The following is a 24,276-nucleotide window of genomic DNA, read 5'->3' on the forward strand; positions in this document are numbered from 1 at the left end:
AAAGAGAGAGAGAGAGAGAGAGAGAAAGAGAGAGAGAGAGAAAGAGAGAGAGAGAGAGAGAGAGAGAAAGAGAGAGAGAGAGAGAGAGATTTACATCATGAATACATAGTTTTATTCCCCTTTTGCCCTTATGCTGTAATTACCTTATTCATAATGTTCATATTGTCTGCGGGCAGCATGTATGAGCATGAAGTGTAGAAAGAAAAATATGGTCATAAGTCTAGATAAACTGCCATTTGTGACTGACAGTTTTTAGGAGAAGGAGGTTAAATAGGCCTCTTCCTTACAGAATACAAGATAGACAGGAGTCATATATTGTGAGAAACGTGAAAGGTCATCCATCTGAACTACTACACATAAACGTGTCACAGAAAACATTCTATATTCTCGGGCGCCATCTCGTGTTTAATATAGTAAAATCTCTATGGATCGTATAAAATGTACGCGTTCACCTCTTTGGCGTGTAAGCTGATGTCAACTATGTAACATATAAGTAAACTCTGAATACAAATTTCTCCAAGAAACAGTTTACATAAACCTTTGCGCAAATAAATGGCTGTAACGGACTTTACTACTTCAATGATGAGATACTACTGTTTACTCCTAGGTGGAGTCTGAAAACCACGTGTCACCTTCATTACGTTCCGCCGAGATCTGAAATACACAGGTCGGAGTGTTTCAGTTCCGGGTGATGATTTTGAGGGTGTGATTCCATGTGACTGAAAGGTGAAATGAGTGTTGACAATTCCAATTCAGATGTTTTGGTCCCGTTACGGAATCTCTGTAACTCGGTCAAGTGTATCCGAGACCGAGTGAAAGGTAAGAGTTTGTCCGCGACGGCATAGTGCGGTTACCAGGAAGAACAGCTGACAATCCATAGGCCCGCACAGAAGGATAGCGCTACTGTGTTGGCTAATGTTGTTTTCTGAATTGCTTGTGTGTAATTTTTGTTCAGTAATTGTCCAAGTATGCTCAGCCGAACACAGTATTAACAGCAAATTTTTGAATATCCGTGTAAATGGATAACTGCGTGAAGCTAACTTGACAGTGTTAACAGGGAATTGCACTGGTTAGCTTTGCATTACACTAAACTGAGGTTTAATTTGGTTTCTATTCTCAGGGATGAGTGCATTCCATGTTAGAGTGTATGTAACAGATAACAAGATTTTAAATGGCTCATTAAATGGTCCGGAGTTGTGCTTAGGGTAATGACAGCTGAATAATTAACTGTTATTATTGGCGATGTGATGTAGCTTAGTATTCTGCTTGATTAGTTACAGCAGATAAGAGCATAAGAAACATGACGTTGTTTCTGCAGATAGTAGAACAACACATTATATTGTATAGCTTTGCACGAAATGCATGTAAGAGGCTTTAAAGGTTTAATTTAGAAGTTGAATCCATTTAGATGGAGAACACAGACACCACCTCTGAACAGTTATACTTGTGTTTGATCACTGCATGTCGCCAGAGTACAGCAATACATCTCAAGCGACAAAACCCGCAAAATTAATAGACTGATTTGTTGAATATGTGTGTTTCCACAGATGGTGAATCAAATGCATCTGCAGGGGACTTTGACTTGTCTACTTTCTGGGACACACTGAGTAGACTATTTTAATTTTTCATCTCATTGAACAAGAAGTCTAATATTTCCTCACTTTAGTGTGACACGTGTGCCATAGGTCACTCTTATCTTCTCATTCTAACAGATCAAGCAGTGAAGGTCACCTCACAGGAAGCTACCAAACTCAGCCTGGCCTTCTCCAAACCACCTCTTCCTTCACATGATGTGAGGTCCCAGTTAATCTGACCCACTCAGCTCCGGCATGACAGTCACCTCAGTCCATTTAGACATTTTAGGGTTCTGTCATGTTAAGTTGTGGCATACAGGGAAGGTGTGCTGGCATAGAGTCAGAGTCACATTGTCACCAGAATTGGGCCAAACATGTGTGTGAGTCCATATGCTCAGTGCTGGGAGTATTAAAATAATAAAGTTTTCTCTTCCATTTGAAGGATTGTGAAAAGCTAGCAGAATCCATTCAGAAGGCTGTATTGACATTGTCCACAATATATTATTGGTTGCCCAAGAGCCAAGGTGAGCCCTATGAAACATTTTACGAATTCATTTTTTTATTGTATACTGTGTATTAATAAATAAATGCCATCATTCAGAAGCAGTATTTTGTAAATAGTTGTTATATGTCCCTTGTGTTTTGCAGGCATTACTTTGCGTAAACTGGTGAGAGATGGCACAGCAGACGTGCTGGAAGGTGTTGTTCAGCTGGTAGAGATCCTACTTACTTCTCCCTTACAGAGGTAACACCCTTCACACCACATCCAATCAAAATTCACAGAGGTAACACTGGTCATATCACATCCAATCAAAATTCGCAGAAGTAACACCCTTCACACCACATCCAATAAAATCCACACCTTATCCCATGGGACTGAGATGTAGTGAACTTACACACTCCCCATCTGTCCTACACATGCCCTGTCTGACGTACACGTGGCCTGTCTGACGTGCACATGGCCTGTCTGACGTGCACATGGCCTGTCTGACATACACATGGCCTGTCTGACGTACACATGGCCTGTATGACAACAGGCAAAGTGGATATTTTTTTAATTTCTTCTTATTCTTCTTCTTTTAATTTCCGACAGACTAGGCACGGGAAGTGCATTGATGCCTCCTGTCGATTCAAAACAATAAAGTTTCACGTGATTTACGTGCTTATTTGCATATAGTGCAGGGAAGTTAGATCTGATTTCAAGTGGTCACTTGAGACACAGATTCTAAAGCCATGTGTAAATGGACGTACTTAGAGCTGTCCGCTTGTGATTGGATCACCAAAATCGGATCTTAATGCAAGGTGTAAACAGGGCCTAACTTGTCAAATATACTGTTCTGTTATCCTACCACTTGAGAATTGTAATGAACTGGGAAAGTGCATTGTGGGAAGGTTCCATAACTTCCTTAAAGGAAGTGTGTGGTCTTAAAACCCAGTGGTGGGACACTTGAACTGAGCACTGAAAGGGGAAAGTGTCAAATGGAAGAGTTAGGATCCCTGTTACATTTGCCACGTTTTTTTTCTCAAACGTGAATGGTTAACTTAAGGCCCAATTACACAACTGCAATTTGCAACAACTAGAAACAGTGAAGCCTGTGTTCTGTGGTCTTCTAAGGGGTAAGAAGTGCCTCGGTACGGGCTGAATCTTGAGCACCCTTTGAATACTTAGTTAAGGGGGTTGGAACAAATTCTTCTTAGAATATGTGTCTATCTCTCCTTCCCCCAGTTTGTCCCAGGAGCAGCTGACCTCCACTGGAGGAGTGTGGGCATCCTGTGACCAGTTCAGCCATCTACCCAGAGGTATGCTGGGGTTTCAGCATGAAGTTTGTTCGCCGCACATTCATTTTCACATTCAACTGTACTGTCAGTGTCCATCCCTCTCCCCATAACCCACTCCTGTTACTTGTAGTCACAGATGAAAACAACTTGTTTTGAATCAGAAAACACATAACCTGTGGAGCTTGTTGGAAATTAGACCATGGAATGTTCTTGCATTGGAAGCTGAGCCGGAAGTACTGCATGTGTGCGAGATGATTTCTATCAAATGCATGATGCCTGAACTTTGATGGGCATGTGTGGTTTATAAAGAGACACACTGAAATGTTCAGAGTGATAATGCAACCCTGATAATGCAACCCTGATTCAATCTGTAGATTGAATCACTGATGCCTCACCTGACGCCTTCCATCCTCACATGCACTTTCTCCCTCATTCTTTCTGTTTGTTTTTTGACTATGAACTTCATTGAGAATGTTGCTTAGTTTGAGTTTCATTGAAAAATGCTTACATAGGCTTAAGGTATGTATTTTTCTTGATTTATTTATTTGTGAAGCAATAAAGAAACTTGCAGTATACCACACATTTGACATAGACTTGTGAAGGAACTGATTAGTAGATCCTGTCTTATTCTCTTTAATCAGCTTTTCCTTTTCTCAAGACTTCTCTTATCTATTTGCACGGTGTGAATGCCAGTACACAGAGTCAGGTTTGATTTCTTTCATAAGAACTGGCTTTGTATGTTCAAGGCCTCTGAAATGTTTTTGTTAAGCCTGTTCCTTAACTTGCACTCAAGTGTTGTGTATACTTTGGCAACAGATTGAGCCATGCTCAGTCTCTTCCTGTCACTGACCCAGTGTGTGATTTGGTGTTTGTTTGTTTTTTTCACAGATAACAAGGCTGCGGTGCTGGGAGTGTTGGCTTCCTGCTCTGGAATGGTGAAGGATGCCATAGAGGAGATTGAACAGGTGAATTTACATAATATGTATGTACAGATAACTGCCAAAATAAAGGGAGCAACAACATAAAGGCAGTTGATAGGACACTGGTCCAACACAAGCATCCAGAAACAGCTTCAGTGTCTCACACTGTACTAACACAAGAGTCAGGAGCTCTCCTCCATACCGTCATGTCATACCGTTACTGATGGTGGAGAAAATTGCTGTCCTCAGATTTTCCCACAGGTGAACAGTTGGGTTGAGATGTAGTTACTGGCATTTGACTGACATTCTTTTCATACTCTTTAAATCAGCCATGCCCTCTGGGTGGAGGCACTGTCAGCCTAGGTGACTCCTGTCTGTTTAGAAATGTTTCGCCTTCTGGTTAAGTGAGTGAGGTCTCCCTCCTTTAGCTGCATGGTAAATGTAACAGGTCATAGGTTCTCCTCATCGTTTTACACACAGTGGGAACTTAGTTACGTATCTGCACCTCATGGAAGCACCTGCCCTCAGCACGCTTCACATCCATCCAGTCCTTCCTTCACTTTAGCCCTTATCTGGAGACAAAATTTTGTGCTTCTTTTGTGATTGTCTGTGCTTGTTTTCTGTTCATGGCCTCTGGATGTTGATGTGTAATAACTGACGGTGTGTGAGAGAAAAGAGAGGCTAAAGGGTGAGTCTGATTGAAGACTGTCGCCCTGTATCGGTTGTGTGAGATGCTGTGGTGTTGGTGATGGCTGTTTCCCTGTGGTATAACAGCATGGGCCATACGTGTTTATAATACATTTGTTAAATGTTATTTAATTTCTTGTTAGCATTGGTGTGTTGTTTAACCTTAGCAGTGATTAAGAGAATGAATAGACTTATTATTTTTAATAGATTTGTAGACTTGAGCAGGTGAGACAGACTGACAAACACGTACAACATCATCATTCACAAGTACCACACTTAGCACTTGACAGAGAAAAAAATAAGTGTGTATTGCACCACTGTTTCCACAGGCTGTGATCTATAGGCTCTGATAAGTAAGTTTTGATGTACCGACCTCTGTGTCTTGCAGGCTCTTGCCGAGAGCCAGGATCCGTTTGGCGATATCCTGGATGTGGAGGACTTGGACGCCCGTGGAAACCAGGACACGCACTGGTCTGAGTTAGACCGGCAGCTCATTGGTTACTGCCGTGGCCTGATGAAAGCATCCGCTGCCTGTCTAAGGAAACTCTCGGCAGCCGTGCGGACCAATGGGAATTTAGACACAGAGGAAAACATTGCTCAGCTGGATGACCTTGCTGATGCTGCACACGAAATAAGCCCAAGGTCAGAGAAGTTTATCAGTAAATTTTTACAAATGTTTGCCTCTCTCATATTTCAGTCCCATGCCTTTTGTGTGTTCTCTGTTTACATGTTTATCATTGAGAGACCAAGCCCGCCAGTTTTTCCCTTTCTTCTTCCTCTTCTTCCTCTTCCTCTGCATGGCAAACTGTTTCATTCCACTGACAGATTCTGTTGTCAGTATAGCTGTCTCTCTAGCAGTACCACCAATTTTTGAATCCTAATGAACTTTAATTCATGCTCATAGCACTTACGCAGGTTTCCTTTTTTAGCTTAAGATTTACAGATGTTTAGACATTCTGTACAAAAAATGTAAGTTTGAAGTCACTTGGCTGTCGCAAACCAATCAAACTTCTCTTCTGACTTTGGCCTTATTCTGTGGGCTAGGTGATCGTAATTTTCACATTGAATGTGAAGTCTTTGTAAAAATCTAATGGATTGTAGACTTTTCAGTTTTCATGAAAAATGTACTTTGTCTCAGTTCTTTTTTAAGGTAGCCTGAAACTCATCTTTATTAGTGCAGCATACTCCAGTACTCTGCAATGGTGAATTACCGTACTCCACATGTCCAGCATGACTTGCATAGACATGAGTGGTGTTTCCGGTGTGGTGTCATCTGCGTTGTGTTGTCTGCGCAGTCGCGCCTGTGCAGTGGTTCACAGACGAGTGGTATTTCTGTGAACCCGGCAGACTGGACCCGACACATGAGAGAGAGTATACGAGCGAAGTCTGGTTAAAAACTGGACACTTCAACAACTTTTTTTAACCATGACACACTGTTGTTTTTTGTTTTTTGTTTTGTTATGATGTAGGATATAAAGCCTTGAGATCAAACCTTAAATATTTTCATGTTGAATTTTGGAAAAATGGTTTGCCATGAAGATATAGTATTGATTTATTCTTCTTTTAAGCTCTGAAGTTTTTCATAACTGGAATACGCATACTTCAAACCATTCCTAGTCAGACATAATTCCTAACCATTCCCAGTCAGATGTAATTCCAAACCATTCTGACAGGAGGCATAAATGCTCTCTCCTCTGTGTCAGTCATTTTTCTCTGTTCTGGGCCATGGCATCACAAGCTACAGGCCACAAAATGTTTGTTAGTCAGTAATGTTAATTAGATACAAGCTTTTTCACTCTGCCTCCCCCCCTCCTCATCAGCCTGTGCGCGTGCTATCTTGTGTGTTGTTGTGTGCCAGTGACCCAGTTCAAGGCCAATGCAGGGTAGCTCGTGGCTTTTGATTTGATATGTTGAGTGTAATGATAAGCCTGATAATGTGGTGTTGATAACCCAGGAATCTGATCAATGTCTGATGAACTGCCCATGAACAGAGTCACACCCTCCTCACACCTTGGCTGACACCAATAGTGACATTTTTATCATTATTGTATCTCTGCCACACCTCTGCTATCTACAAGCTTCAGGTGTCATATCATGAACATCACGGAACTTTCTCCTTTCTCCTTTCTTTGCACGTGTACGTGTACGTGTACGTGTGTGTGTGTGTGTGTCACAAGCAGACATGACCTCAGACAACATCTATAGGCAGTACAAAAAATAAATGATACAGTTATTTTAAATAGAGAGGTTTATTTGCAGTTCTGTGCTCACCCAGCGGTTGATGTATGGATTAATATGTGGATATGTAAGTCTCTGGATTGGAGCCAGTATTATTCTACAGATTCACTGAGTGAAAGTCAAAAGCACAGTTCATTTGAGTCTGTTATTACCTTCACACTAAGATGTAATTCCTAACATTGTCTGAGAGCATCCAGCTGTAACATTCACCAAAGATTTTTCACGCTGTTTGGGTTCAGGTAAGTTGGCAGTAAATGGTATGATTATTTTAACCAGGAGTTTTGATAGCTATGGACAAATGATTGTTAATGTGAAACAATGGGCTGATTTAAAGTAATTGTGTTTGTGTCCTTCTGCAGTGTTGATGATCTGGCTCTCACACTCTACCCACCTGTAGACTACAGTACAGTGGAGCAGAATGTAAGCCTTCTGAATTCTAACACCAGGAATCCAATTGCTGTAGACATGAAACTTTTTATGTGTTTAGACCCCCCCACAGTGTTTTATAGCTTTCAAAGACCAACACGAATAATTCCAAAGCTGAGTATGAATATTGTGTGTTTCTAAACTCTCTCGTCGACGATCTGAGAGAGCTATCTTTAGTTTACTTAGAAATGTTTAGTTGTGGCCATTGATTTCAGTGTGGTGAAAAAGATATGACTTCTTAAAGCTCTCTTCCCTCCTACATTGGGTCACTGTGAAGATCAAGCTGCTAAATGTGTGTTAACCTGTCAAGCCATGAAAGACTGAAATGAGCTGCCAGAAGTAGCATGCCAGCGAATTTTACAAATCATAACATGAACGTGTTTTTCTAGAGAAACAAAAATTATACCTTTTAATCAAAGCATCTGTGGGCTGAAAATTGTAGTTGTATTTTTTTCACGTTATACAGTTCTTTGGTCATATTTACCAAGGTGGGTAACTTAGTCAAGGAAGTGAATAGTTCAATCAGTAACTGCCAAATTGGATTGTCGTATGTGGATTTAGATCATGTCTTCTGTAAAGTGGCATTAATAATGTCAATTTTAAAATACCACTATAATAAAAATTTAACATGTTAATCTCTTTTTCTTTGAAAAGTGAATTGATGTTTAATGAAATGTTAAGTCAATTGCTGTCATTGTAGTTGGGGTACTAGCCGCCCCTGACAGATGTGTTATATACATTTACACACAGTTAAAGCGAGTTAATCAAATGTAAATAGAAACATAACAAACTTCAGCAAGGGTTTCGAGCTCTTGAATGAATCACAGGACTTCTCTCGATATATGACTTTACAGAAGTGAGACAAATTATTATTATTTTAGACCACAGATTTTTTTTTAGTCTTTATGCAGTGTTTTTTTCTGCTAAGTCCTCATCGAGCATGTCTGAACCTGGAAACCACTCAGTGATTTTTTTTTCTGTTGTCATCCTAGGCGTGTAGGCTTACGTTGGAGATGAAAAGGATCCTGGGAGTCATCAGGTGAGAGTGACTCCCTGTTTTTATGCTCTGCCTGTCAAGAAGGGAGTGTTACGTTCCCGCTGAAAGAGTGAATATTAACTGTCGAGGAACTATCTGCCCATACAAGCCCCTGTGGCGGCAGCAGTTATGACTAATCAGTGCTCTTGAAGATCCAGAAGGTTCTGTTGCGTTGTGTGTGTGCGTGTGTGCTTGTGTGTGTATATGTGTGTATATATATGTGTGTGTGTGTGTGTGTAGATGCCTGGAGGGGACCAGTATGAGTTTTTTTGTCTGTATTGTTTTCAGGGGTTGTCATGTGTGCTTGGAAGCAGACCTGAACTGGGTACAGTTTCTAGAGGGTGCTCTCGATCACAACCTGGAAAAGATCAAATCTCTGATTTAGAGCCCCTCATGAGAAAGACAAGAACCTCCACTGTGAAGTGAACTGCAGTGACCTCACAGAGGTGTTGTGTAATTGTGTGTGTGTGTGTGTGTGTGTGTGTGCGCGCATTCTGCCATTCCTCTCAAGCTTCTCACACCCTCCTTGACAGCTCCCTGACTGACAGTACAAAGTGAGTTACTGCAAGCCAAACATTTGCGAAATTGCAAACATGTAATTTTCAAAAATGCAGGCCTCATAAAACTATGGGAATACTAATATAAAATCTGTAACACAGCGTTTTGTTTTTTGTCACAATGACTGGTTTGACGTTTTTCTCTGCAGTTTTAACTTTTTTCTCATTTCCAGTGTCTTGATGTGCTTTTTATTTTTCTTACTGCCATCATACACACTAAAACCATTCACGCACGTCATACCATTCATATAACAGTCAGTCAACATCCCTCTCTGAGTGTCAGTGTGAAGGGTGTGAGTGAAAAGAGTACAAGACAGAGAAAAATGAACTTTCTTTCAGTAGAGGGAAAGATACATTTTCTCATACAAAAGGCTTTTTGTGAGGATATGTACTTAAATAAATAAATATTTGAGCCCACACCTGCCTCCATTTTCTGTTCATAAATTCATAATTAAGATCCCTGTGTTAACTGAAACACGGACAACTTTCACATCATTGAACATTTGAATGTCAAAATCTGACTTTTTTCATGGAGTGAACTGAAGGGTAAGGCTCTTTTGACACCTCAAACACAAACACATTGTGCTGTTTAATCTTATTACATAATAATTAATTTTCTGTTCTGCACCGGGGGTAGGGCTGTCACCTCACAGTCGCCTCGGGTTTGATTCCCAGCCGTGTGGCCAGGGTCCTTTCTGTGTGGAGTTTGTATGCTCTCCCCGTGTTTGTCAGGGTTTCCTCCGGGAGCTCCGGTCTCCTCCCACAGTCCAAAGACATGCGGGTTAGGCAAACTGGAGACACTAAAATGCCCCTAGATGTGAATGTGTGTGTGTGTGTTTGTCTGTGTGTCTGCCCTGTGATGGACTGGCGACCTGTCCAGGGTGTTTCCACACCTTTTGCTCTGTGAGCGCTGGAATAGGCTCCAGCACCCCCCACGACCTTAATAAGTTTAAGCGGCTTAGATAACGAGTTAGTGAGTGAGTGAGTGAGTTCTGCACCAATAGAAGAAGTAGAGTCTCTGTGGACACTAGTGTAATTAGAATACATGCAGCTGGGAAGTGACAGCATCTCTTTGTATTTCCGTATTCTCTGTATTTCCCATGGGAGTGTGCAGTGTCACAGAGGTAGATCAGACCCAGGCCCAAATCCACAGGTCAGAATCTGAGATCTGAGACACACAAAACTGTCTGAGTTAATCTGGTTAATCTGTGCAGTCTGCAGTTTATCGTTACAGTGTCCAAACCATCTGTGAGGCAAACAGAGGGGTGCGCAAACTGAGATCAGAATGCGTGGCTTTAAAATGTCCAGAGGGAGCATAAATGTGTGAGGCTATTTTGTTTCAGTGACTACTCCCTGGTGAATTGACATGATGGAAGTGGACATATCATGGTGCTGAGGGACAAACAGGGTGAATTCTGACCTGTTTGCTGGTGGTCAAGTCCAGAGTGGTGTTCACAGCAGTTTTCCCAGTGTGCTGTTCTGCCTTCAACAAGATTTAAGTCTGGTTTTGCTCCAGTCTGGGGTAAACCAAGTAGACTAGCCAAAACATCTCAGAAACCACATATCACACATTCTTTATACATTCTTTATGCATTCTTCATGGTCAGAATATTTTCTGGAGTGTCTGTGTACAGTTCTGTGGCATTTTATCTAAGATATCATCTAAGATTAATTCAAGTTCAACTAAATACACACAGAAACAATCAGTGTTTATTTTACCAGAGGCCAAAACAGATAAAAAAAAAAAATCAGTTTTCATTGCGACTTCATATTTAACATTTCAACTAAATCATCACAGATTGAGTGAACTTAGTGAGATAATTTATTTGAAGTGAAGCAGAAATCAGTTTTCCCACACAGCATACCTTCAATTCCCCTATGTTTGTGTAAAACGAAGGTAAACCATGTAATACAGTCAGAAACAAAGATGATTAATACTTCAATTTAGTTATATAATCATTTAGACATTTCACAGATTTTTTTGAGGCATAAAACAAAGCATAAAAAACATTGTGTGTAAAGTGTTAAACTGAGAAAAAAACATTTTTTTCTGAGATTACAATACTTTTATTATAAGATCACCCTTGTACAGAGGAGTTACAGCACCAAAATAATACCTGTTTCAGTATGTGTGTGTGTGTATTTCAGTCAGTGTAATGTCTTCCATTACTTCAGTGCAATCTAATACAAAATCCCGCAGTAGCTGATGGAAGCTCTGATGTCCACGTTGCAGCTTGCTTTGATGTCTCTGAATGTTTGGCAGTCAAAGTTAGCCACCAGTGTCTTAGGGCCTGGTCTGTAAGGCCAAAAGCTGATCACTGTCCTTGTCGTCTGGCCTGCTCCCACCTCAGGGAACCTGTACAACAAAATATAAACACAAAATATAAAATATATTGCCAAGTGGGACTATTCTGTCATAGTAAACAAGTGTGTTTATTTTCTCCAGAATAAACAAAGAATAGACAGCAGGTCGGAGGTCAGAGTTTTCATGGCTAACTAGCTAAGTACCTAACTAACCAACGAGCTGAGCTAAAGCTGTTTTTGTCACACTAACTGGGAGCCATGGCCTTGTTGAAATGAACAGATCAGGATCAATCTGAACAGTGTTTTTAGTAAGGGTCCCACCTAGGCTCCCACCCCACCAATAAAAAAAAATCCAGAAACTGCCCGTGAGACCATGAGAACTATTTGGAATAATAACATTCTCTGGCACTTCAGTGCTTTTTTCTGCATAGCTAACTATCCACAGCGATCCACACTTTTCTTACGCCCACTGACAAAGAAAAAAGAAATTCTAACCGGAACTCTCGAGTGTGTCGGAGAAGGCCGCTGCCGGTGACAGACAGGGTGCAGTCCTTCAGGGCCACAGGTAAGGGGTTCTCCAAAGCCACCTCCACACTCATCTGACTGTACTGCATAGGGATCCCACTGGTCTGGGATACAGGGAACACACACACAGAGATTTAAATGCTTTATCGCTCAGCAAAACCATTATACAAATAAAGCAACAGCATATGATCAGTACAATTCAATTAAAACAGACTGTCCGTTGGCCTCACTGCTGAATGATTTTAAAATCATCTTAAAGCTGCACTGATTCAGACCCTGTGTAATACCATGCTATTAATGTTCTGCCACTGTGAGCTAGGGTTTACTTCAGCTTCCAGAACCATCAGAACCATGCCCAAGACACTCAGGTCCAACACTAGCAACACCAACAGTTATCAGTATAATGTCAACATCACTGTGAATGAATGAGGATTCATAAGAGACTTGTGGAGCTTTGATATTTGACAAACGCACAGTTATTTTGAGTGTGGGGCTCTGTGGCACAATGTCCTTCTGGGCAAGGAATGTCTCTTTAGGGTCCTCTTTGTCTGTGGCAATGACAGTCACTTTGATGCTGTTGTTTGTCAGCATCTTTGGACCATAACTGGAGTAGGGAATGGTGATTGGGATACTCTGATCTGTTAGACAGGCAGAAAAACATAAATTAACATGACATGTCCATCATAAAGAATATAAATTCTCTCATTTAATCTCTGTACAGGTATAAACTAAACAAAACACATTCAGTCATTCAGACTTCATTTCTGAACGAGCCATTGAATGAATTAGTAAATGAATTTCAGTACTGAACGAGTCGTTGAATGAATTGGTGAATGAATCTTTCCAGTGAACTGATTCAGATGACTGGAGTCACTGCAGTGAGTGATAAGTCCCACCATTGGAGGCCAGTCTCTACAGCTTCGACCACTCCCCCATGTTCACCGCCCCAGTCAAACAATATAATATCCCAGGAAAGGAAGCTTTAATGGCCACGGCTGTCTGAGAGTTCCCTGAGGCTGCTGGTCACACTGGGTGAGTGTGGCACAGGTGGAGGGGGCAGTGAATCCCACAGATGGACCACATCTCTGTGACTACACAGCCTAACCAGGAACCTGACAAAGTCGACAGATTCTGTTCTCCAAAACCACTATGCAGAAATCTATAGGGAATTTTTCCAGATGTATCACCAAACACACGCGGGTAGACAACTCTTCAGTGAGCAATATTGTCAAAGAACTTGTTGTTTGTTGGGTTCAGCATGACCAGGCGAGTGACACACTGTTCCCCAGTGGAAGAAAACTCATTTTGTAGACAACGTTTGGGAATAGATCTGTGTTTCAGTAGTATCTACTGACCAGTGCATTACCTTCATTGGGCTGAAGCTGGATCTCTTTGAAGAGAGAGCAGATGTCAGCGGCAGGGATGCCAGTGTACCTCATGGCCTGGGCGTTGATGTGGACAGACAGGTTCTGAGCAGTGGGATGGTCACTGTGCAGAGTCACAGTAAGGGCAATGTCCATTCCACTTATTGGTTTACCGACCTCCTCGATTTTCATCGACATGTTAGGGGGCTTCAGGGTGGAGTCTGAATCTTTGTTATTGTTCAGGTTTCTCTTCACAGCCTCTTTGTAAATCTCTCTCTCCTTCCCTGAACCTGCATATTAGAAATTCACCGGAAAAAAAAGTCTGAGATGGGTTGGTATAATTAAGGATGAAATATATGGACGTATATGTCGCTTTAGCTTAACCAAAAAATGCCACTTCTTTATTTCCTCTGTTTATTTTTGGTAAAAAGAAATGGGAAAATGGACATATCAGAATACAGGCACAGCCCTGATTAATCAGATGCTTTAAATACATACCAGACCCAGCCTCTCATCCTGTGGGTTTTGGCTCATCTCAACATTATAATTGCTATTATAAAGAGCTGAACCATCAAACCCACCTTCATTCTGTTTGTAGTTGGCCGTAATGTCCACTCTTGCGTCCTTGCCGACAGCTTTGGTGCTAATGTTCTGACCGACCGAGGTGGTGTCAGAGAGGATGCATTTCTTTGAACCATTGGCCATCACCAGCCAGGTGATACGGTCTGCGTTCACCTCCGCATACACAAACGGTACATCATACTTAACATCAGTGTGGCCTTCCAGAACAGCTTTCACTGGAGCTGGACCACAGCAATACACCCCTGGGAAATAGAAAAACATAAGAATGTAAGAACAGACCCAGGACCTGAAGTCTTTCACCACTGGCAGGGAGAACATCTGCCAAGACCACAAACTGAGCTGAGTTGGCAGAAAGCCGTCAGAGACCAAGGACCCTGGACAGCTCCCTGCTCACAGAGACCTTTGGCCCCGGCTTGGTTCTGATTCGAAGATACAGCTGTGTCTCATAGTCCCTCAAACAGTCAGCTCATTTAAAACTAACCAGCCTGACAGAGAAAAACTGTTTCTCTCCTGAAGGATCTGATCATCAGCAAACTGTCACACAGACTGCCATCTAACAGAAATGCCATTGTCAGATGTGTTTTGTAGTTTACACGTAATGGGCACTACAATTCAGCTTAATGTAATTCACCACTGTACCTCCCTTAGAATTTGCAATTCAGTTACTTCAATCTCTTTGTTCATGTTTTTTTCCATGGAGCGTTTACAGTACTTTATCAGCCACTGTATCACAAAAAGCACTCAAACAAAATAACTACTGTACCACTATGTTTGCTGTGTGTGGAGGTTTGAGGTAAGTAGTGAAGAAAGCAATACCTGAGCTCTTTTCCTGCGGAGTTGGGTCAAGGACCTGCCAGCCATCATAAATGGAAGTGCTAGAGAGGTCTGGACGTTTCATCCATGCTTCCACCCAGACATGGTAGTTCCTTTGTGAGGAAAAAAAAAACTTGGTTCACACTCTTCTGTCTTTTGACGTAACTCATACAAACAGAATGTCATAACTGCATGAAGGATGGGGGGCGGGTTGATTCCTTGTTTTGCTATGGGGCTTAATTAAGCCAATGAGCCATAAAATACAGAGAGCAACTCAGCAATATGTGACACTGTCATTGCATTACATAACCTGACAGAGCCCTTTTCTCATAAGAAATCTAATACATCATTTACCACTGAATTACACTTTAAAGACAAGCTGCTCTATAGCTGTATTTTCAGGAGAGCCCAAGGCCCTGTAGAAGTCACATTGTCACAGAACTTAAGATGTCACTGTCATCTAATATTTTTAAGAATCCTTTCTGGGTTCACCTTTCTGAGACCACAGGGATGAATAAGAAATTTAAATATAACTGTTCATGATGGACCAGTACTCTTCAAAAGTAAATGGATCAGTCTCTGGTGAAATTTACAATTTTGGTAAATTAGCCAAATGACTGTATACTGTTCCAAATGACAAAGTGACACTTGTGACACTCGTGACACTCACCATACACTATCCTGAGTCTGCTTTGGTCTGACGCCATAGTCAGAGAAGTACTCGTCGACAGTGAGACTTTTGTCTGTGTCGTGGGCTGACTCGTAGTTTGAGACCACACGGCAGGGGATTCCCAAACACCTCAGAACTACAAGGATAAGAAGAGTCATTTGAGAGAATGTCCTTCTGACTGAACAGCTTTACTTTGTTATGTCCTCAGTTAATCTGTATGTACTAATTTGTCTGTTCCCTAACAGTGAGTGCCATAACAAAACAAAATGCAATGACTTGCATTTACAACTTTCTTCGCTTGACAAATGTCAAGAGCCACTTACAGAAAGTACATTCAGACTGGGTAGGAAAAAAATTCTTCGCTAACATACTATAGAACCTTTCTATGAAAAAAGTGCAGAGTATGTTATAATAATGCTGTAATTTAATGTGTCTGTTTAGGGGAAGATTGCCATTGTAAACAGGTTCATTCTCTTATGGTCTAACTAAATGCGGAAGTTGAGAGTGGCGAGGCTATGAGCACCAGGAACACAAACCCGTGCACATTACAGCGGCAAACACCCAGCACTGGCCGTATTTGACCGGGTGACAGTCATATTTCATCCACTTTCTCAGGATCTGCACACTGCCGTTCCAATGTGCGGGACTCACACCGCCAAAATACGGCTCAGACCATCGCCCCATCAGCACGCCATGGTCATCGTTAGAATTAATCTAGACGACGGATAAAAGAGGAATTACACAAGTGTTGCGGCATGCCATCATACTTATCTTGACTGACAACGGAAAACTTTCGGTCACTTTTTCAACAGTTACCAATACCATCAGAAATTATTACTTTACACGATATCTGACTGAATGGATGGTTACTTTAATCTGGACATTGTTATGTGAGTCACTTGCCGGGAGGAGAACGCTAATACCCACCATAGCGCTGACCACCCGGCTGACGTAGATGGGGTTGCAGCGTGCGGAGAAGTCTTCGCTCGCGTTTTTTAAGCACTTTGGGTTCATGTCCAGGAGTGTAAGGCAAATGTCTATAACGTCATCTTCAAACTGGAGCAAAAAACATCATATATCCACATTTAAATCAATCACTTTTCAAATTTAGGATACAGATTAATCGAGTGTTAACACATAATATATTTTGTGTTACAGTCGTGGATACAAAATATTTTGGTTTGTGTTAGCCTATTTTCTTTTATTTTTAACATTGTAGAATAGGAGTTCTGAATAGGACTCAGCCAGTGCTGGTGAGCAGTACAACTAATAACAGTACAATAAAAAGTCCCACTTTCTTATTTGTTTGTTTGTGAACATAAGTAATATAAAGTAATAGGTCCTCTATATTTGTGACATGTCTAGGATTGATTGGGTCTGTATAGAAGGCTACCTGCCCAAAGTCCCAGGCCATTGGAGTGATGTAATTTCCTGTTCCTTTGTAGAGAATGCCCTGCTCTCTCATCACATACTCCTGCCGCTCCTCCTCGTCTGGTAAAAACACCCAGTCCTCTGCACGCATTGTCACAGCAAGAGACAGACAATTGGCTAACAAATATAACTTCAGTAGGATTACTTGTTTTCAGTTCAATGCTAAAGGAAAAAAAAAAAAGCAGTTGTTAGAGTGTCAGCGGTCACTAAACAATTTGTGGGCCCTCAGGACTAAATACATGTGACTATCAGTTCAGGAGTCACCATTTAGGAGATGAAGATGACAAAGTGCATCACCTTCACACCAGGGGTTGAAGAGCACCAGCAGGTTGCCCAGGCGTGCTGTCTCACTCTCAAGAGAGACTGTCTTCACAGACAGGGTATACAGGCCGATGCTGGCGTCAGCAGAGCAGACAATGGACATGGTGACTGTGGTGGCATCTGTCTCGGAGACCTCCATTCTCCAGGACTTCTTATCCCTCACTCCACTGTGTTTCTCACACCTAAACACTGTCTTAGTGCCCAAAGCCTCTGAGGGGTCGGGCCCTGTGAGATTTAAACATATAGTCACGTATAGTCACATACCGTCACATGTGACATAAATAAGCATATACACATAGTCATAATTATACTGACAGAGATGGAAGATAATAATTCACATGCATTTAGCCCCACATGAATTCACAACATTGACAGGTAAACTGGAAAGAAAATTATTGTTAAGTTTTGATGACACCAAACAGTAAGTAATTAAACTAAAACCCAATTTACAGTTTTCACTGTGAAGGTATCATTCTGTGTGTATGGGTCTGAGTATTTCCTGGTAGTTATCACTGAGTTCAGACCCACTCAGGTCAGACTGCTAAGTTCAGCGCAGTCAGCAAAGCTGTACTATAACAAACTGTCTTACAGTTTTTAATGGACTAGATGTATTACTTGGAGGACTAGATCTTACTTAAGTAAGAAAAACAAAACTGTGTTATCCCTCAGGTTTTTTTGGCTGTCTTCTTAGAGCAGGAGTGTCCAAATACAGTCTTGGAGGGCCAAAGTCCTGTTTTCCTTGGCAGCCATATACATGTGGTCTCTGATTGGCTGGAGGGTGTACATGGCAGCCTATTCTGTAGAACGGTGTCTAATTAAGAGGTGAAAACAAAGAGCAGCAGGGCTTTGACTCTCTAGGACTGTGATCGGCAGAAGTACAAGTATGTTCCCCTGCCCATCTTCAATGCACAGATCTTCCAATGAAAAAAAACCTAGCTTTCTTCAAGGTCTACAACTGTCTCACATCTGTTGAAAGAGGTGTGTTTTTATTTGATGAAGAAATAAAGATTATCATATTCACCAACTATGCACCACTCCTACACATGCCTCAGCCGAAGTTTCACCCATGTCAGTGTCAGGTTGCACTTGCTCTGACTGATCACACACGCAGCAGCATGTGGGAGGACAGAGCCCCAGTCTCACTCTTATATAAAATATATGTAAAAGGCGAATTGGTACTTATTAAGAGGGCAATCTAACACATATAACATTAAGGCTGTTGGAGGAACCTGAGGACGCTGCCCTGTGTGTGGGAGGCTTAAGTGAGCATTGATTTCAGTGTGAGTGGATAAAGAAGGAGGAGAGGTTTGGTCTTTAGAACATATTAAATGAGTCACAGTATCAGACATTATTTGGTTAGTGCATTTTCTTCTTCTTTTTTGATGTCACACATCACAGAGCACTGCATTAGCTCTGTAACTCTGCAGTGACTCATACCTGTTTCCACCGTGAGCTCCAGAAAGTCATGTCCTGAGACAAAGGGTCTCCCCATGTGGAAGGTCAGGTGGAAGGGCTGTCCACGCCTGACAATCAGACGGTCCACTGCTATGTCATTGGTGTGATGTGCTGTGTTATTCTTTACACAGTGGAGCTGGACCATGGTAAGGTCTGTTAAAGAAGAGAGATTCAGGGTGAAGACAAGGACAAGAGAAAAAAGCCATAAATTTTCTTAACATCTCTCAGAATCCCAAAGAAAGCATTTTGAATAAAAAGTTGAAGTTTTTCAGGCTCTCCCTCATGATAACATTAAGGCTGTTGGAGGAACCTGAGGACACTGTTCTGTGTGTGGGAGGCTTAGGCCCTCCCTTCCTCTGGAATAGTCTAACTACAGAAATTAGGGAGGCAAACTTCATAACTTCAAACCTCTTCATAACTTTAAAACCAAACTAAAGGCTTATCTATTTTCTCTAATTTATGGATAATATAATTTTGATTTGACTTTGCTTAGGGACCTGTAAAGCCCTTTGAGACTATAAATAGTGATACTGGGCTCAAAATAAACTTGTATTATTATTGTTATTATTATTATTATTATAACAAAAAGTATCTGTTCCCAATAGCCAAAAATAGAATAAAAATCTTATAGCCCCTTCCCTGCAAAAAGACAGCTGTTTCAGACAAAATCTTTAAGTTATAGATGACTTACTGATGTCAGCATAGGATGGTATCCGTGGCTCGTGTCTTTCAGTCGTGGTGCTAAACATGGTTGTGAGTAATCACTGGCTGAAAACCTTGTGGGTTTGTCAGGAGCTCAGGGGTTTTTAAATGCTCTCCCCTCCCCTTTTCTCCACCAAACATGTCTTTCTAGTTATGGAGTAAGACTGACACTCCCACTGGAGTGATAGCAGATGCTTTGTCACTGAAAGCATGAACTGACTCGTACAAGTTTCATCAGCAGGGTGTATCACAGCCCAGTCTGTAATGCAATTTTTTCATCACAGCGAAAAATGAATAAATTTGTTCTAAACAAAATAAGCTATGCTTTTAGCAGGAAAGAGATCAATTTTAAAATGAAAAAATGAAGCCGGTAATAAGATCATTTTCTCAAGGTTTCAGAAGAACAACAATGAAAAAAGTAGAAATATTTTGGGATTGTCATGGCACTTTAAGGTGAAAACTAGTTTTGTTCGGAATACTGCCTCACAATTCATATCTGTAACATGAAACAGATCATCTAGATGACTACACTTTTCACTGTATTTCTCCAGAGATGAATGTCCACATTTAGGAGTTGTAGAGTCAGAACCAGCAATTCCCTACATAACCACACCTACCTTCCTCAGAATGCCTTAATGAAGCCTAACAACAAGTTTGATATCACTTCTGTGTCACATATGTCAACACAAATCAACATGTCATGTCATAGCTCCTGTATGGACAGATGTTTTGACATGTGATAATCTACTGATTCTCACTGGTACAGAACTCAGACCTAATGTAATCTGAGCAGTGAAACGTTTAGTGAAGGTCAATGAAGACATGCATGTGTTTATTTAAATGTCCTTTAACATCACTTTATGTCATTTCAGACAAGGTTTTCCATTAGGTCATTTCATTAGGGCTTATCTAAACTACCACACACCTCTTGTGTGTGTGTGTGTGTGTTTTAACACCTTTTACAGTAAGATTCACTGCTCTTGATTTTTCAGGAATTTCTAAGCAAATTATGCTGTTCTGCACTTAAATGATCAAAACTTGTTTTTGTGCTTTGTACCAATGTTGAGATTTATTGACAAATGGGACCCAGAGTTTAAGAGAGAGAAAAAATGAGACATTTATTTTCACAGAGACCATACACATACAAACAAGCAATACACTGGGTGAATAAACAAATATACAAGACCTCCTCTGATATCTCCCGCTGATTTCTTGCAGTGTGATTCTAGTATGAAACGGATACTAGCACAAGCTGACAGCTCTCCACATGTCCAAGCATGGTTTTCAGGGATGCAAAAACAGACCATAAGCAAATTTGTTGGTGGGAGCATTTAACGCCCATGATTCTTGGAGCTCCACAAATCTCCCTGTCCTGAGAGGCTTCCGCTGGTCTGCTTGTTTTTGGGCATCCTGACTGATGTGTTCATGTGTCTGCCTGTGCACCCTCTGCCACCCAGCTCAGCCATGTACATCTGGGCCTGGGTGCCCCTGTGCCACGTTGGCAGCCTAGAGTCAAAGTGCTGGTGTGCAAAGAGCTCGGACAAGTCTATATGCGCTTTGAGGTGGACCCCAGACGCCCGCTCCTGCCAGTGGAGCATGGAGAGCAGCTGGGTTCCCCTCTTATGTCCCATGAGCACACTCACTGACAAGGCAGTGCATTTTGTGGAGGCTTGTAGGTTCAGGGGGGCACCACTGGAGTACAGCTCCTGCAGGCACTGGACCTGGTCCAGGGCTGCCGCCGCATGGAGGGGCCCATGGCCCTCAGGGGTCTGACCTTTGGAGTTAGCACCTACCCAGAAAGATTTTATATATAAATAAATATATATATATATATATATATATATATATATATATATATATATATATATATATATGGAGAGAGAGAGAGAGAGAGTATATATGTACAGAGAGAGAAAGAGAAACAGACAGAGAGAGAAAGAGAGACAAAGAAAGAAGGGGAGCAAAGAAATAAGTCTATTTCTCTATACTCAAGGTTTGTAATATTCTGCAGGAGAGAGGTATTATGTTGGGCATCGTACCATTGTGTATGAGGAAGCGAACAGCAGGAATGTGCCCCCGGTGGGCACTGATGTACAGAGCTGAGAAGAGTCGATGAGACCGCCAGGGAGCTGGCCCTTTCTCATACGAGGGGTGCGGAGCTGGCTTAAAAACAGCCCTCCTTAGCTGGAAGAGGAGGGCACATAAGACAGAATTAGATAGATAGTACTTGTTAGATGTTGGAACTGGGATAAAGCTGGGTATGACATCTAGACTGGCATTTCACAATGCTTATGGGTGAGGTTGGACTCATAACCTGACTGAACTCAAAAGTTTTTAACAGATTTACAAATAGTAGGTGATTACTTTTATGTGTCATTTCAGAAAATGATATGTAGACCTACGTGGGAATTTCAGACTCACTTTTGTCACATCGCCGTCCGCGGCTGCCCTCACCAGCTCGGGCCAACCGTTGTATGGCCAGATTGCTAAAGTGAGTGTGGATCCGGGAATTATGTCATTATAGCTGACCGTGGAGTCTTCCCTTAAATCACCTTAGTCAGGGACAGAAGAATAAGTAAAGACATCCATAGTCTATAAAATGTAGGCTGTCGACAAATAGTTTTAGAACAGTCGTGCCGTTTACGCATAATACAACGGGTGGGTCACTGATTTTTATGAACATTAATTACAAAAGTCGGTAGTAAACATTTTGCGGCAAACACCTACACTGGTCAAAGTAAAATAATCTCTGGAAGTCCGTGGGAATTCCTGCTACCAGCTCCAGTGCTGTCTTCAGCTCCTTCATCGTCATGTTCTTGTGGCATTTGGTCAAAGTAAACATTTCTGCCGTGTCGCGTAACCTCACGATGAGTTTAAATGTCACTTCATTCGTTTCGTTTTTGCGATTAGAGAATTTCAGACCCAGAGAAGAATAAGGTGTTGCTGTTGGTTTAAGTGACACCCTTTTAGACATGTTGATTTGAACGTGCACGGTCAAGTTTTACAAAGAGTAATGATCATTCCATTCAGAACTACCTCGCACGCTTGCTTAGAATGGGCTGACCGCTGTATAGTTACCATGGAAATCAGTCTGTTTTCAGCTACGGTTTCTTCGCAACAGTCAAGTGAGTTTAGATCGCTCGATCCTTGCCTTTAATCTGTCGTTAGTTTTTACAGAAGAAAGGCTCTTTCGAACTTTTTTTTTGAAGACATACGATCTTATGGGATTATTTTTGCATCTCTGTCTTTTGCTAGCTGCTTGCTGGCTCGGAGTGCAGCAAAACAAACATTTTTCGATAGAATTTCGTCCTGAGGCTTGTCTCCTTGTAAACTCTCGTTGAAAACAATACCATGACTTCAGCTACATATCCATTAAACCATATGGAATTTAAAAATCTAGCATTTACACACAGGCAATATCTGTTGTCAAAAAGTTTCTTCTTAGTGGCAACACGGTATCGTAAACGTTTTAACCAAATATAATGATAAAATTAGTACATTAACGGTGTACCGTGTGGTATGATGACTCTATAACTGATCGACTTTAAAACGCTGCTTGAAAACATTTCCTAAAATGTTTGAAAGACGGCAAAACTTTTTCCGAATTGCAATAGATATGGGTTTGCTGCACGCTTTCTCTTGACGTCGACGATTAGCATACCGCGTAAAGGGGCGCTCCTCAATACATCACCTCAAGGCTGTTCGCTGCTATTACATTTTATGTACCAACATGTTGCTGGCGTGAAACAAATTACTCATGCACCTGACCTCACACAAATTCGGGTGTTGGAAATGACGCAATTCTCCCATGAAAACCATTTTCCATGACTTCTCCAGACAACAGAACAAGTGTTCAACATAATTCACATCTCCGTAATGTGCTTCAATTTATATTATCATTTTAATTAGAGAGAATACTAAAAATAATACATAAAACATTTTAAAACGTTTTTAGAAGACACTGAAAATTACAACCATTGCAACTTGAAAAGTTGGGATGTAATTAAAAAAACAAAAACAAGATACATAATACATAATTGACAAGGGAAAATCGCTTTCGTCAAACGCATATAATAACAGCTGTACCACATTAGAAAACCAGAAGCTGGAGACGAAGCCTGATGAGGTGGTTTGTTGACCGTGAAGTGCTTGGGCCAAGAGTTTAAGATCTCCCACTACACTGCCACAAGTATCAAAGAGGAATATCAAAGTTATGGGCCATGGTCAACATGGTGTGCTGTAAAACCCACAGAGAAATGGGACATAGATAAATACAGACAAGAGAAAAAAAGTGACTGCTCCCAATTAGATCCACAGAAAATGCAAAAAAAAAAAAAATCCAAACACTGGCATTGAGTTCTATAACCTAAATCCTGTTCAATGTGCAGACTTATTCCATTTGTTTGCAACAATATACACAGTATCTGGTTCTGAGCACATGTACCACTGCTGGCTAATTCTATACAATGTTCTGGCCATTGTATTCCAATGGTAAATGCTCAGAATGCCAACCGTACCCTGGGACAAAAATCTATCCAATTTCTTCACCTGTGCACATACAGTAAGAACACTTAGTTCTAGTCAACCTGAATGGGACAAGCTTAGAGGAGACAACTCAAAAAAGGGTGAGTGGTGTGCTTAAGACTGGTATCTTCTACTATTACTGATTGACAGGTGTAACTGCCTTTTCAGGATTAAGGGTACTTCCTTATCCACTGTAACCAGGATTTGAAGTCTTACAGCGCCCTCTTCTGGTCATCAGCCCTTTGTATCCACCAGCATTCACAAACAACACAAAAAAGCACAACCCAACAACACAAACACAGAAAAACTGTGAACAGATTAAAAAAAAAAAAAGAAGAATAATGCCATTGCTATGCCAACCCCTCCCA

At 41.3% G+C, this 24,276-nt stretch overlaps 2 protein-coding genes across 3 annotated transcripts; one reads left to right on the forward strand and one right to left on the reverse strand.

Annotated features, from left to right (window-relative positions):
- Window positions 1-687: 687 nt before the first annotated feature.
- Window positions 688-9,608, forward strand: ccndbp1 (cyclin D-type binding-protein 1). Of its 2 annotated transcripts, none has more exons than XM_030779984.1 (11): window positions 688-819; window positions 1,548-1,607; window positions 1,686-1,792; window positions 2,017-2,098; window positions 2,223-2,319; window positions 3,301-3,374; window positions 4,242-4,318; window positions 5,349-5,602; window positions 7,558-7,618; window positions 8,617-8,663; window positions 8,949-9,608. In XM_030779984.1, exons 1-11 carry the CDS (start codon window positions 732-734, stop codon window positions 9,043-9,045), a joined length of 1,044 nt encoding a protein of 347 aa, XP_030635844.1. In that variant the 5' UTR covers window positions 688-731; the 3' UTR covers window positions 9,046-9,608. The 2 variants fall into 2 exon arrangements, with proteins under 2 accessions (XP_030635844.1, XP_030635845.1); XM_030779985.1 differs by having other exon boundaries at window positions 1,713-1,792.
- Window positions 9,609-11,398: 1,790 nt separating this feature from the next.
- On the reverse strand, window positions 11,399-19,429 carry tgm8 (transglutaminase 8). Its single transcript, XM_030779108.1, has 13 exons — window positions 19,374-19,429; window positions 18,665-18,835; window positions 17,171-17,452; window positions 16,869-17,050; window positions 16,403-16,531; window positions 16,012-16,189; window positions 15,476-15,611; window positions 14,809-14,918; window positions 13,992-14,234; window positions 13,413-13,700; window positions 12,521-12,684; window positions 12,017-12,150; window positions 11,399-11,573 (listed from the first exon to the last, which is right to left on the reverse strand). The coding sequence occupies exons 2-13, from the start codon at window positions 18,825-18,827 to the stop codon at window positions 11,399-11,401; spliced, it is 2,184 nt and encodes a 727-aa protein (XP_030634968.1). The 5' UTR covers window positions 18,828-18,835; window positions 19,374-19,429.
- Window positions 19,430-24,276: the final 4,847 nt, after the last annotated feature.

This window comes from Chanos chanos, chromosome 7 (genome assembly GCF_902362185.1).
Source record: "Chanos chanos chromosome 7, fChaCha1.1, whole genome shotgun sequence".
Lineage (NCBI taxonomy): Eukaryota > Metazoa > Chordata > Actinopteri > Gonorynchiformes > Chanidae > Chanos > Chanos chanos.

Bases quoted from the DNA above. Each gene is read 5' to 3' on its own strand.
- ccndbp1 (XM_030779984.1), top strand. From the start codon at position 732: ATGAGTGTTGACAATTCCAATTCAGATGTTTTGGTCCCGTTACGGAAT. The intron at 820-1,547 runs GTAAGAGTTTGT...GTGTTTCCACAG, and splicing joins TATCCGAGACCGAGTGAAAG to ATGGTGAATCAAATGCATCT. The intron at 1,793-2,016 runs GTGAGGTCCCAG...TTCCATTTGAAG, and splicing joins CACCTCTTCCTTCACATGAT to GATTGTGAAAAGCTAGCAGA.
- tgm8 (XM_030779108.1), bottom strand. From the start codon at position 18,827: ATGGTCCAGCTCCACTGTGTAAAGAATAACACAGCACATCACACCAAT. The intron at 17,453-18,664 runs GTATGAGTCACT...TAAATCTCACAG, and splicing joins GGAGCTCACGGTGGAAACAG to GGCCCGACCCCTCAGAGGCT. The intron at 16,532-16,868 runs GTAGCCTTCTAT...TTTTTGCTCCAG, and splicing joins TGGCCTGGGACTTTGGGCAG to TTTGAAGATGACGTTATAGA.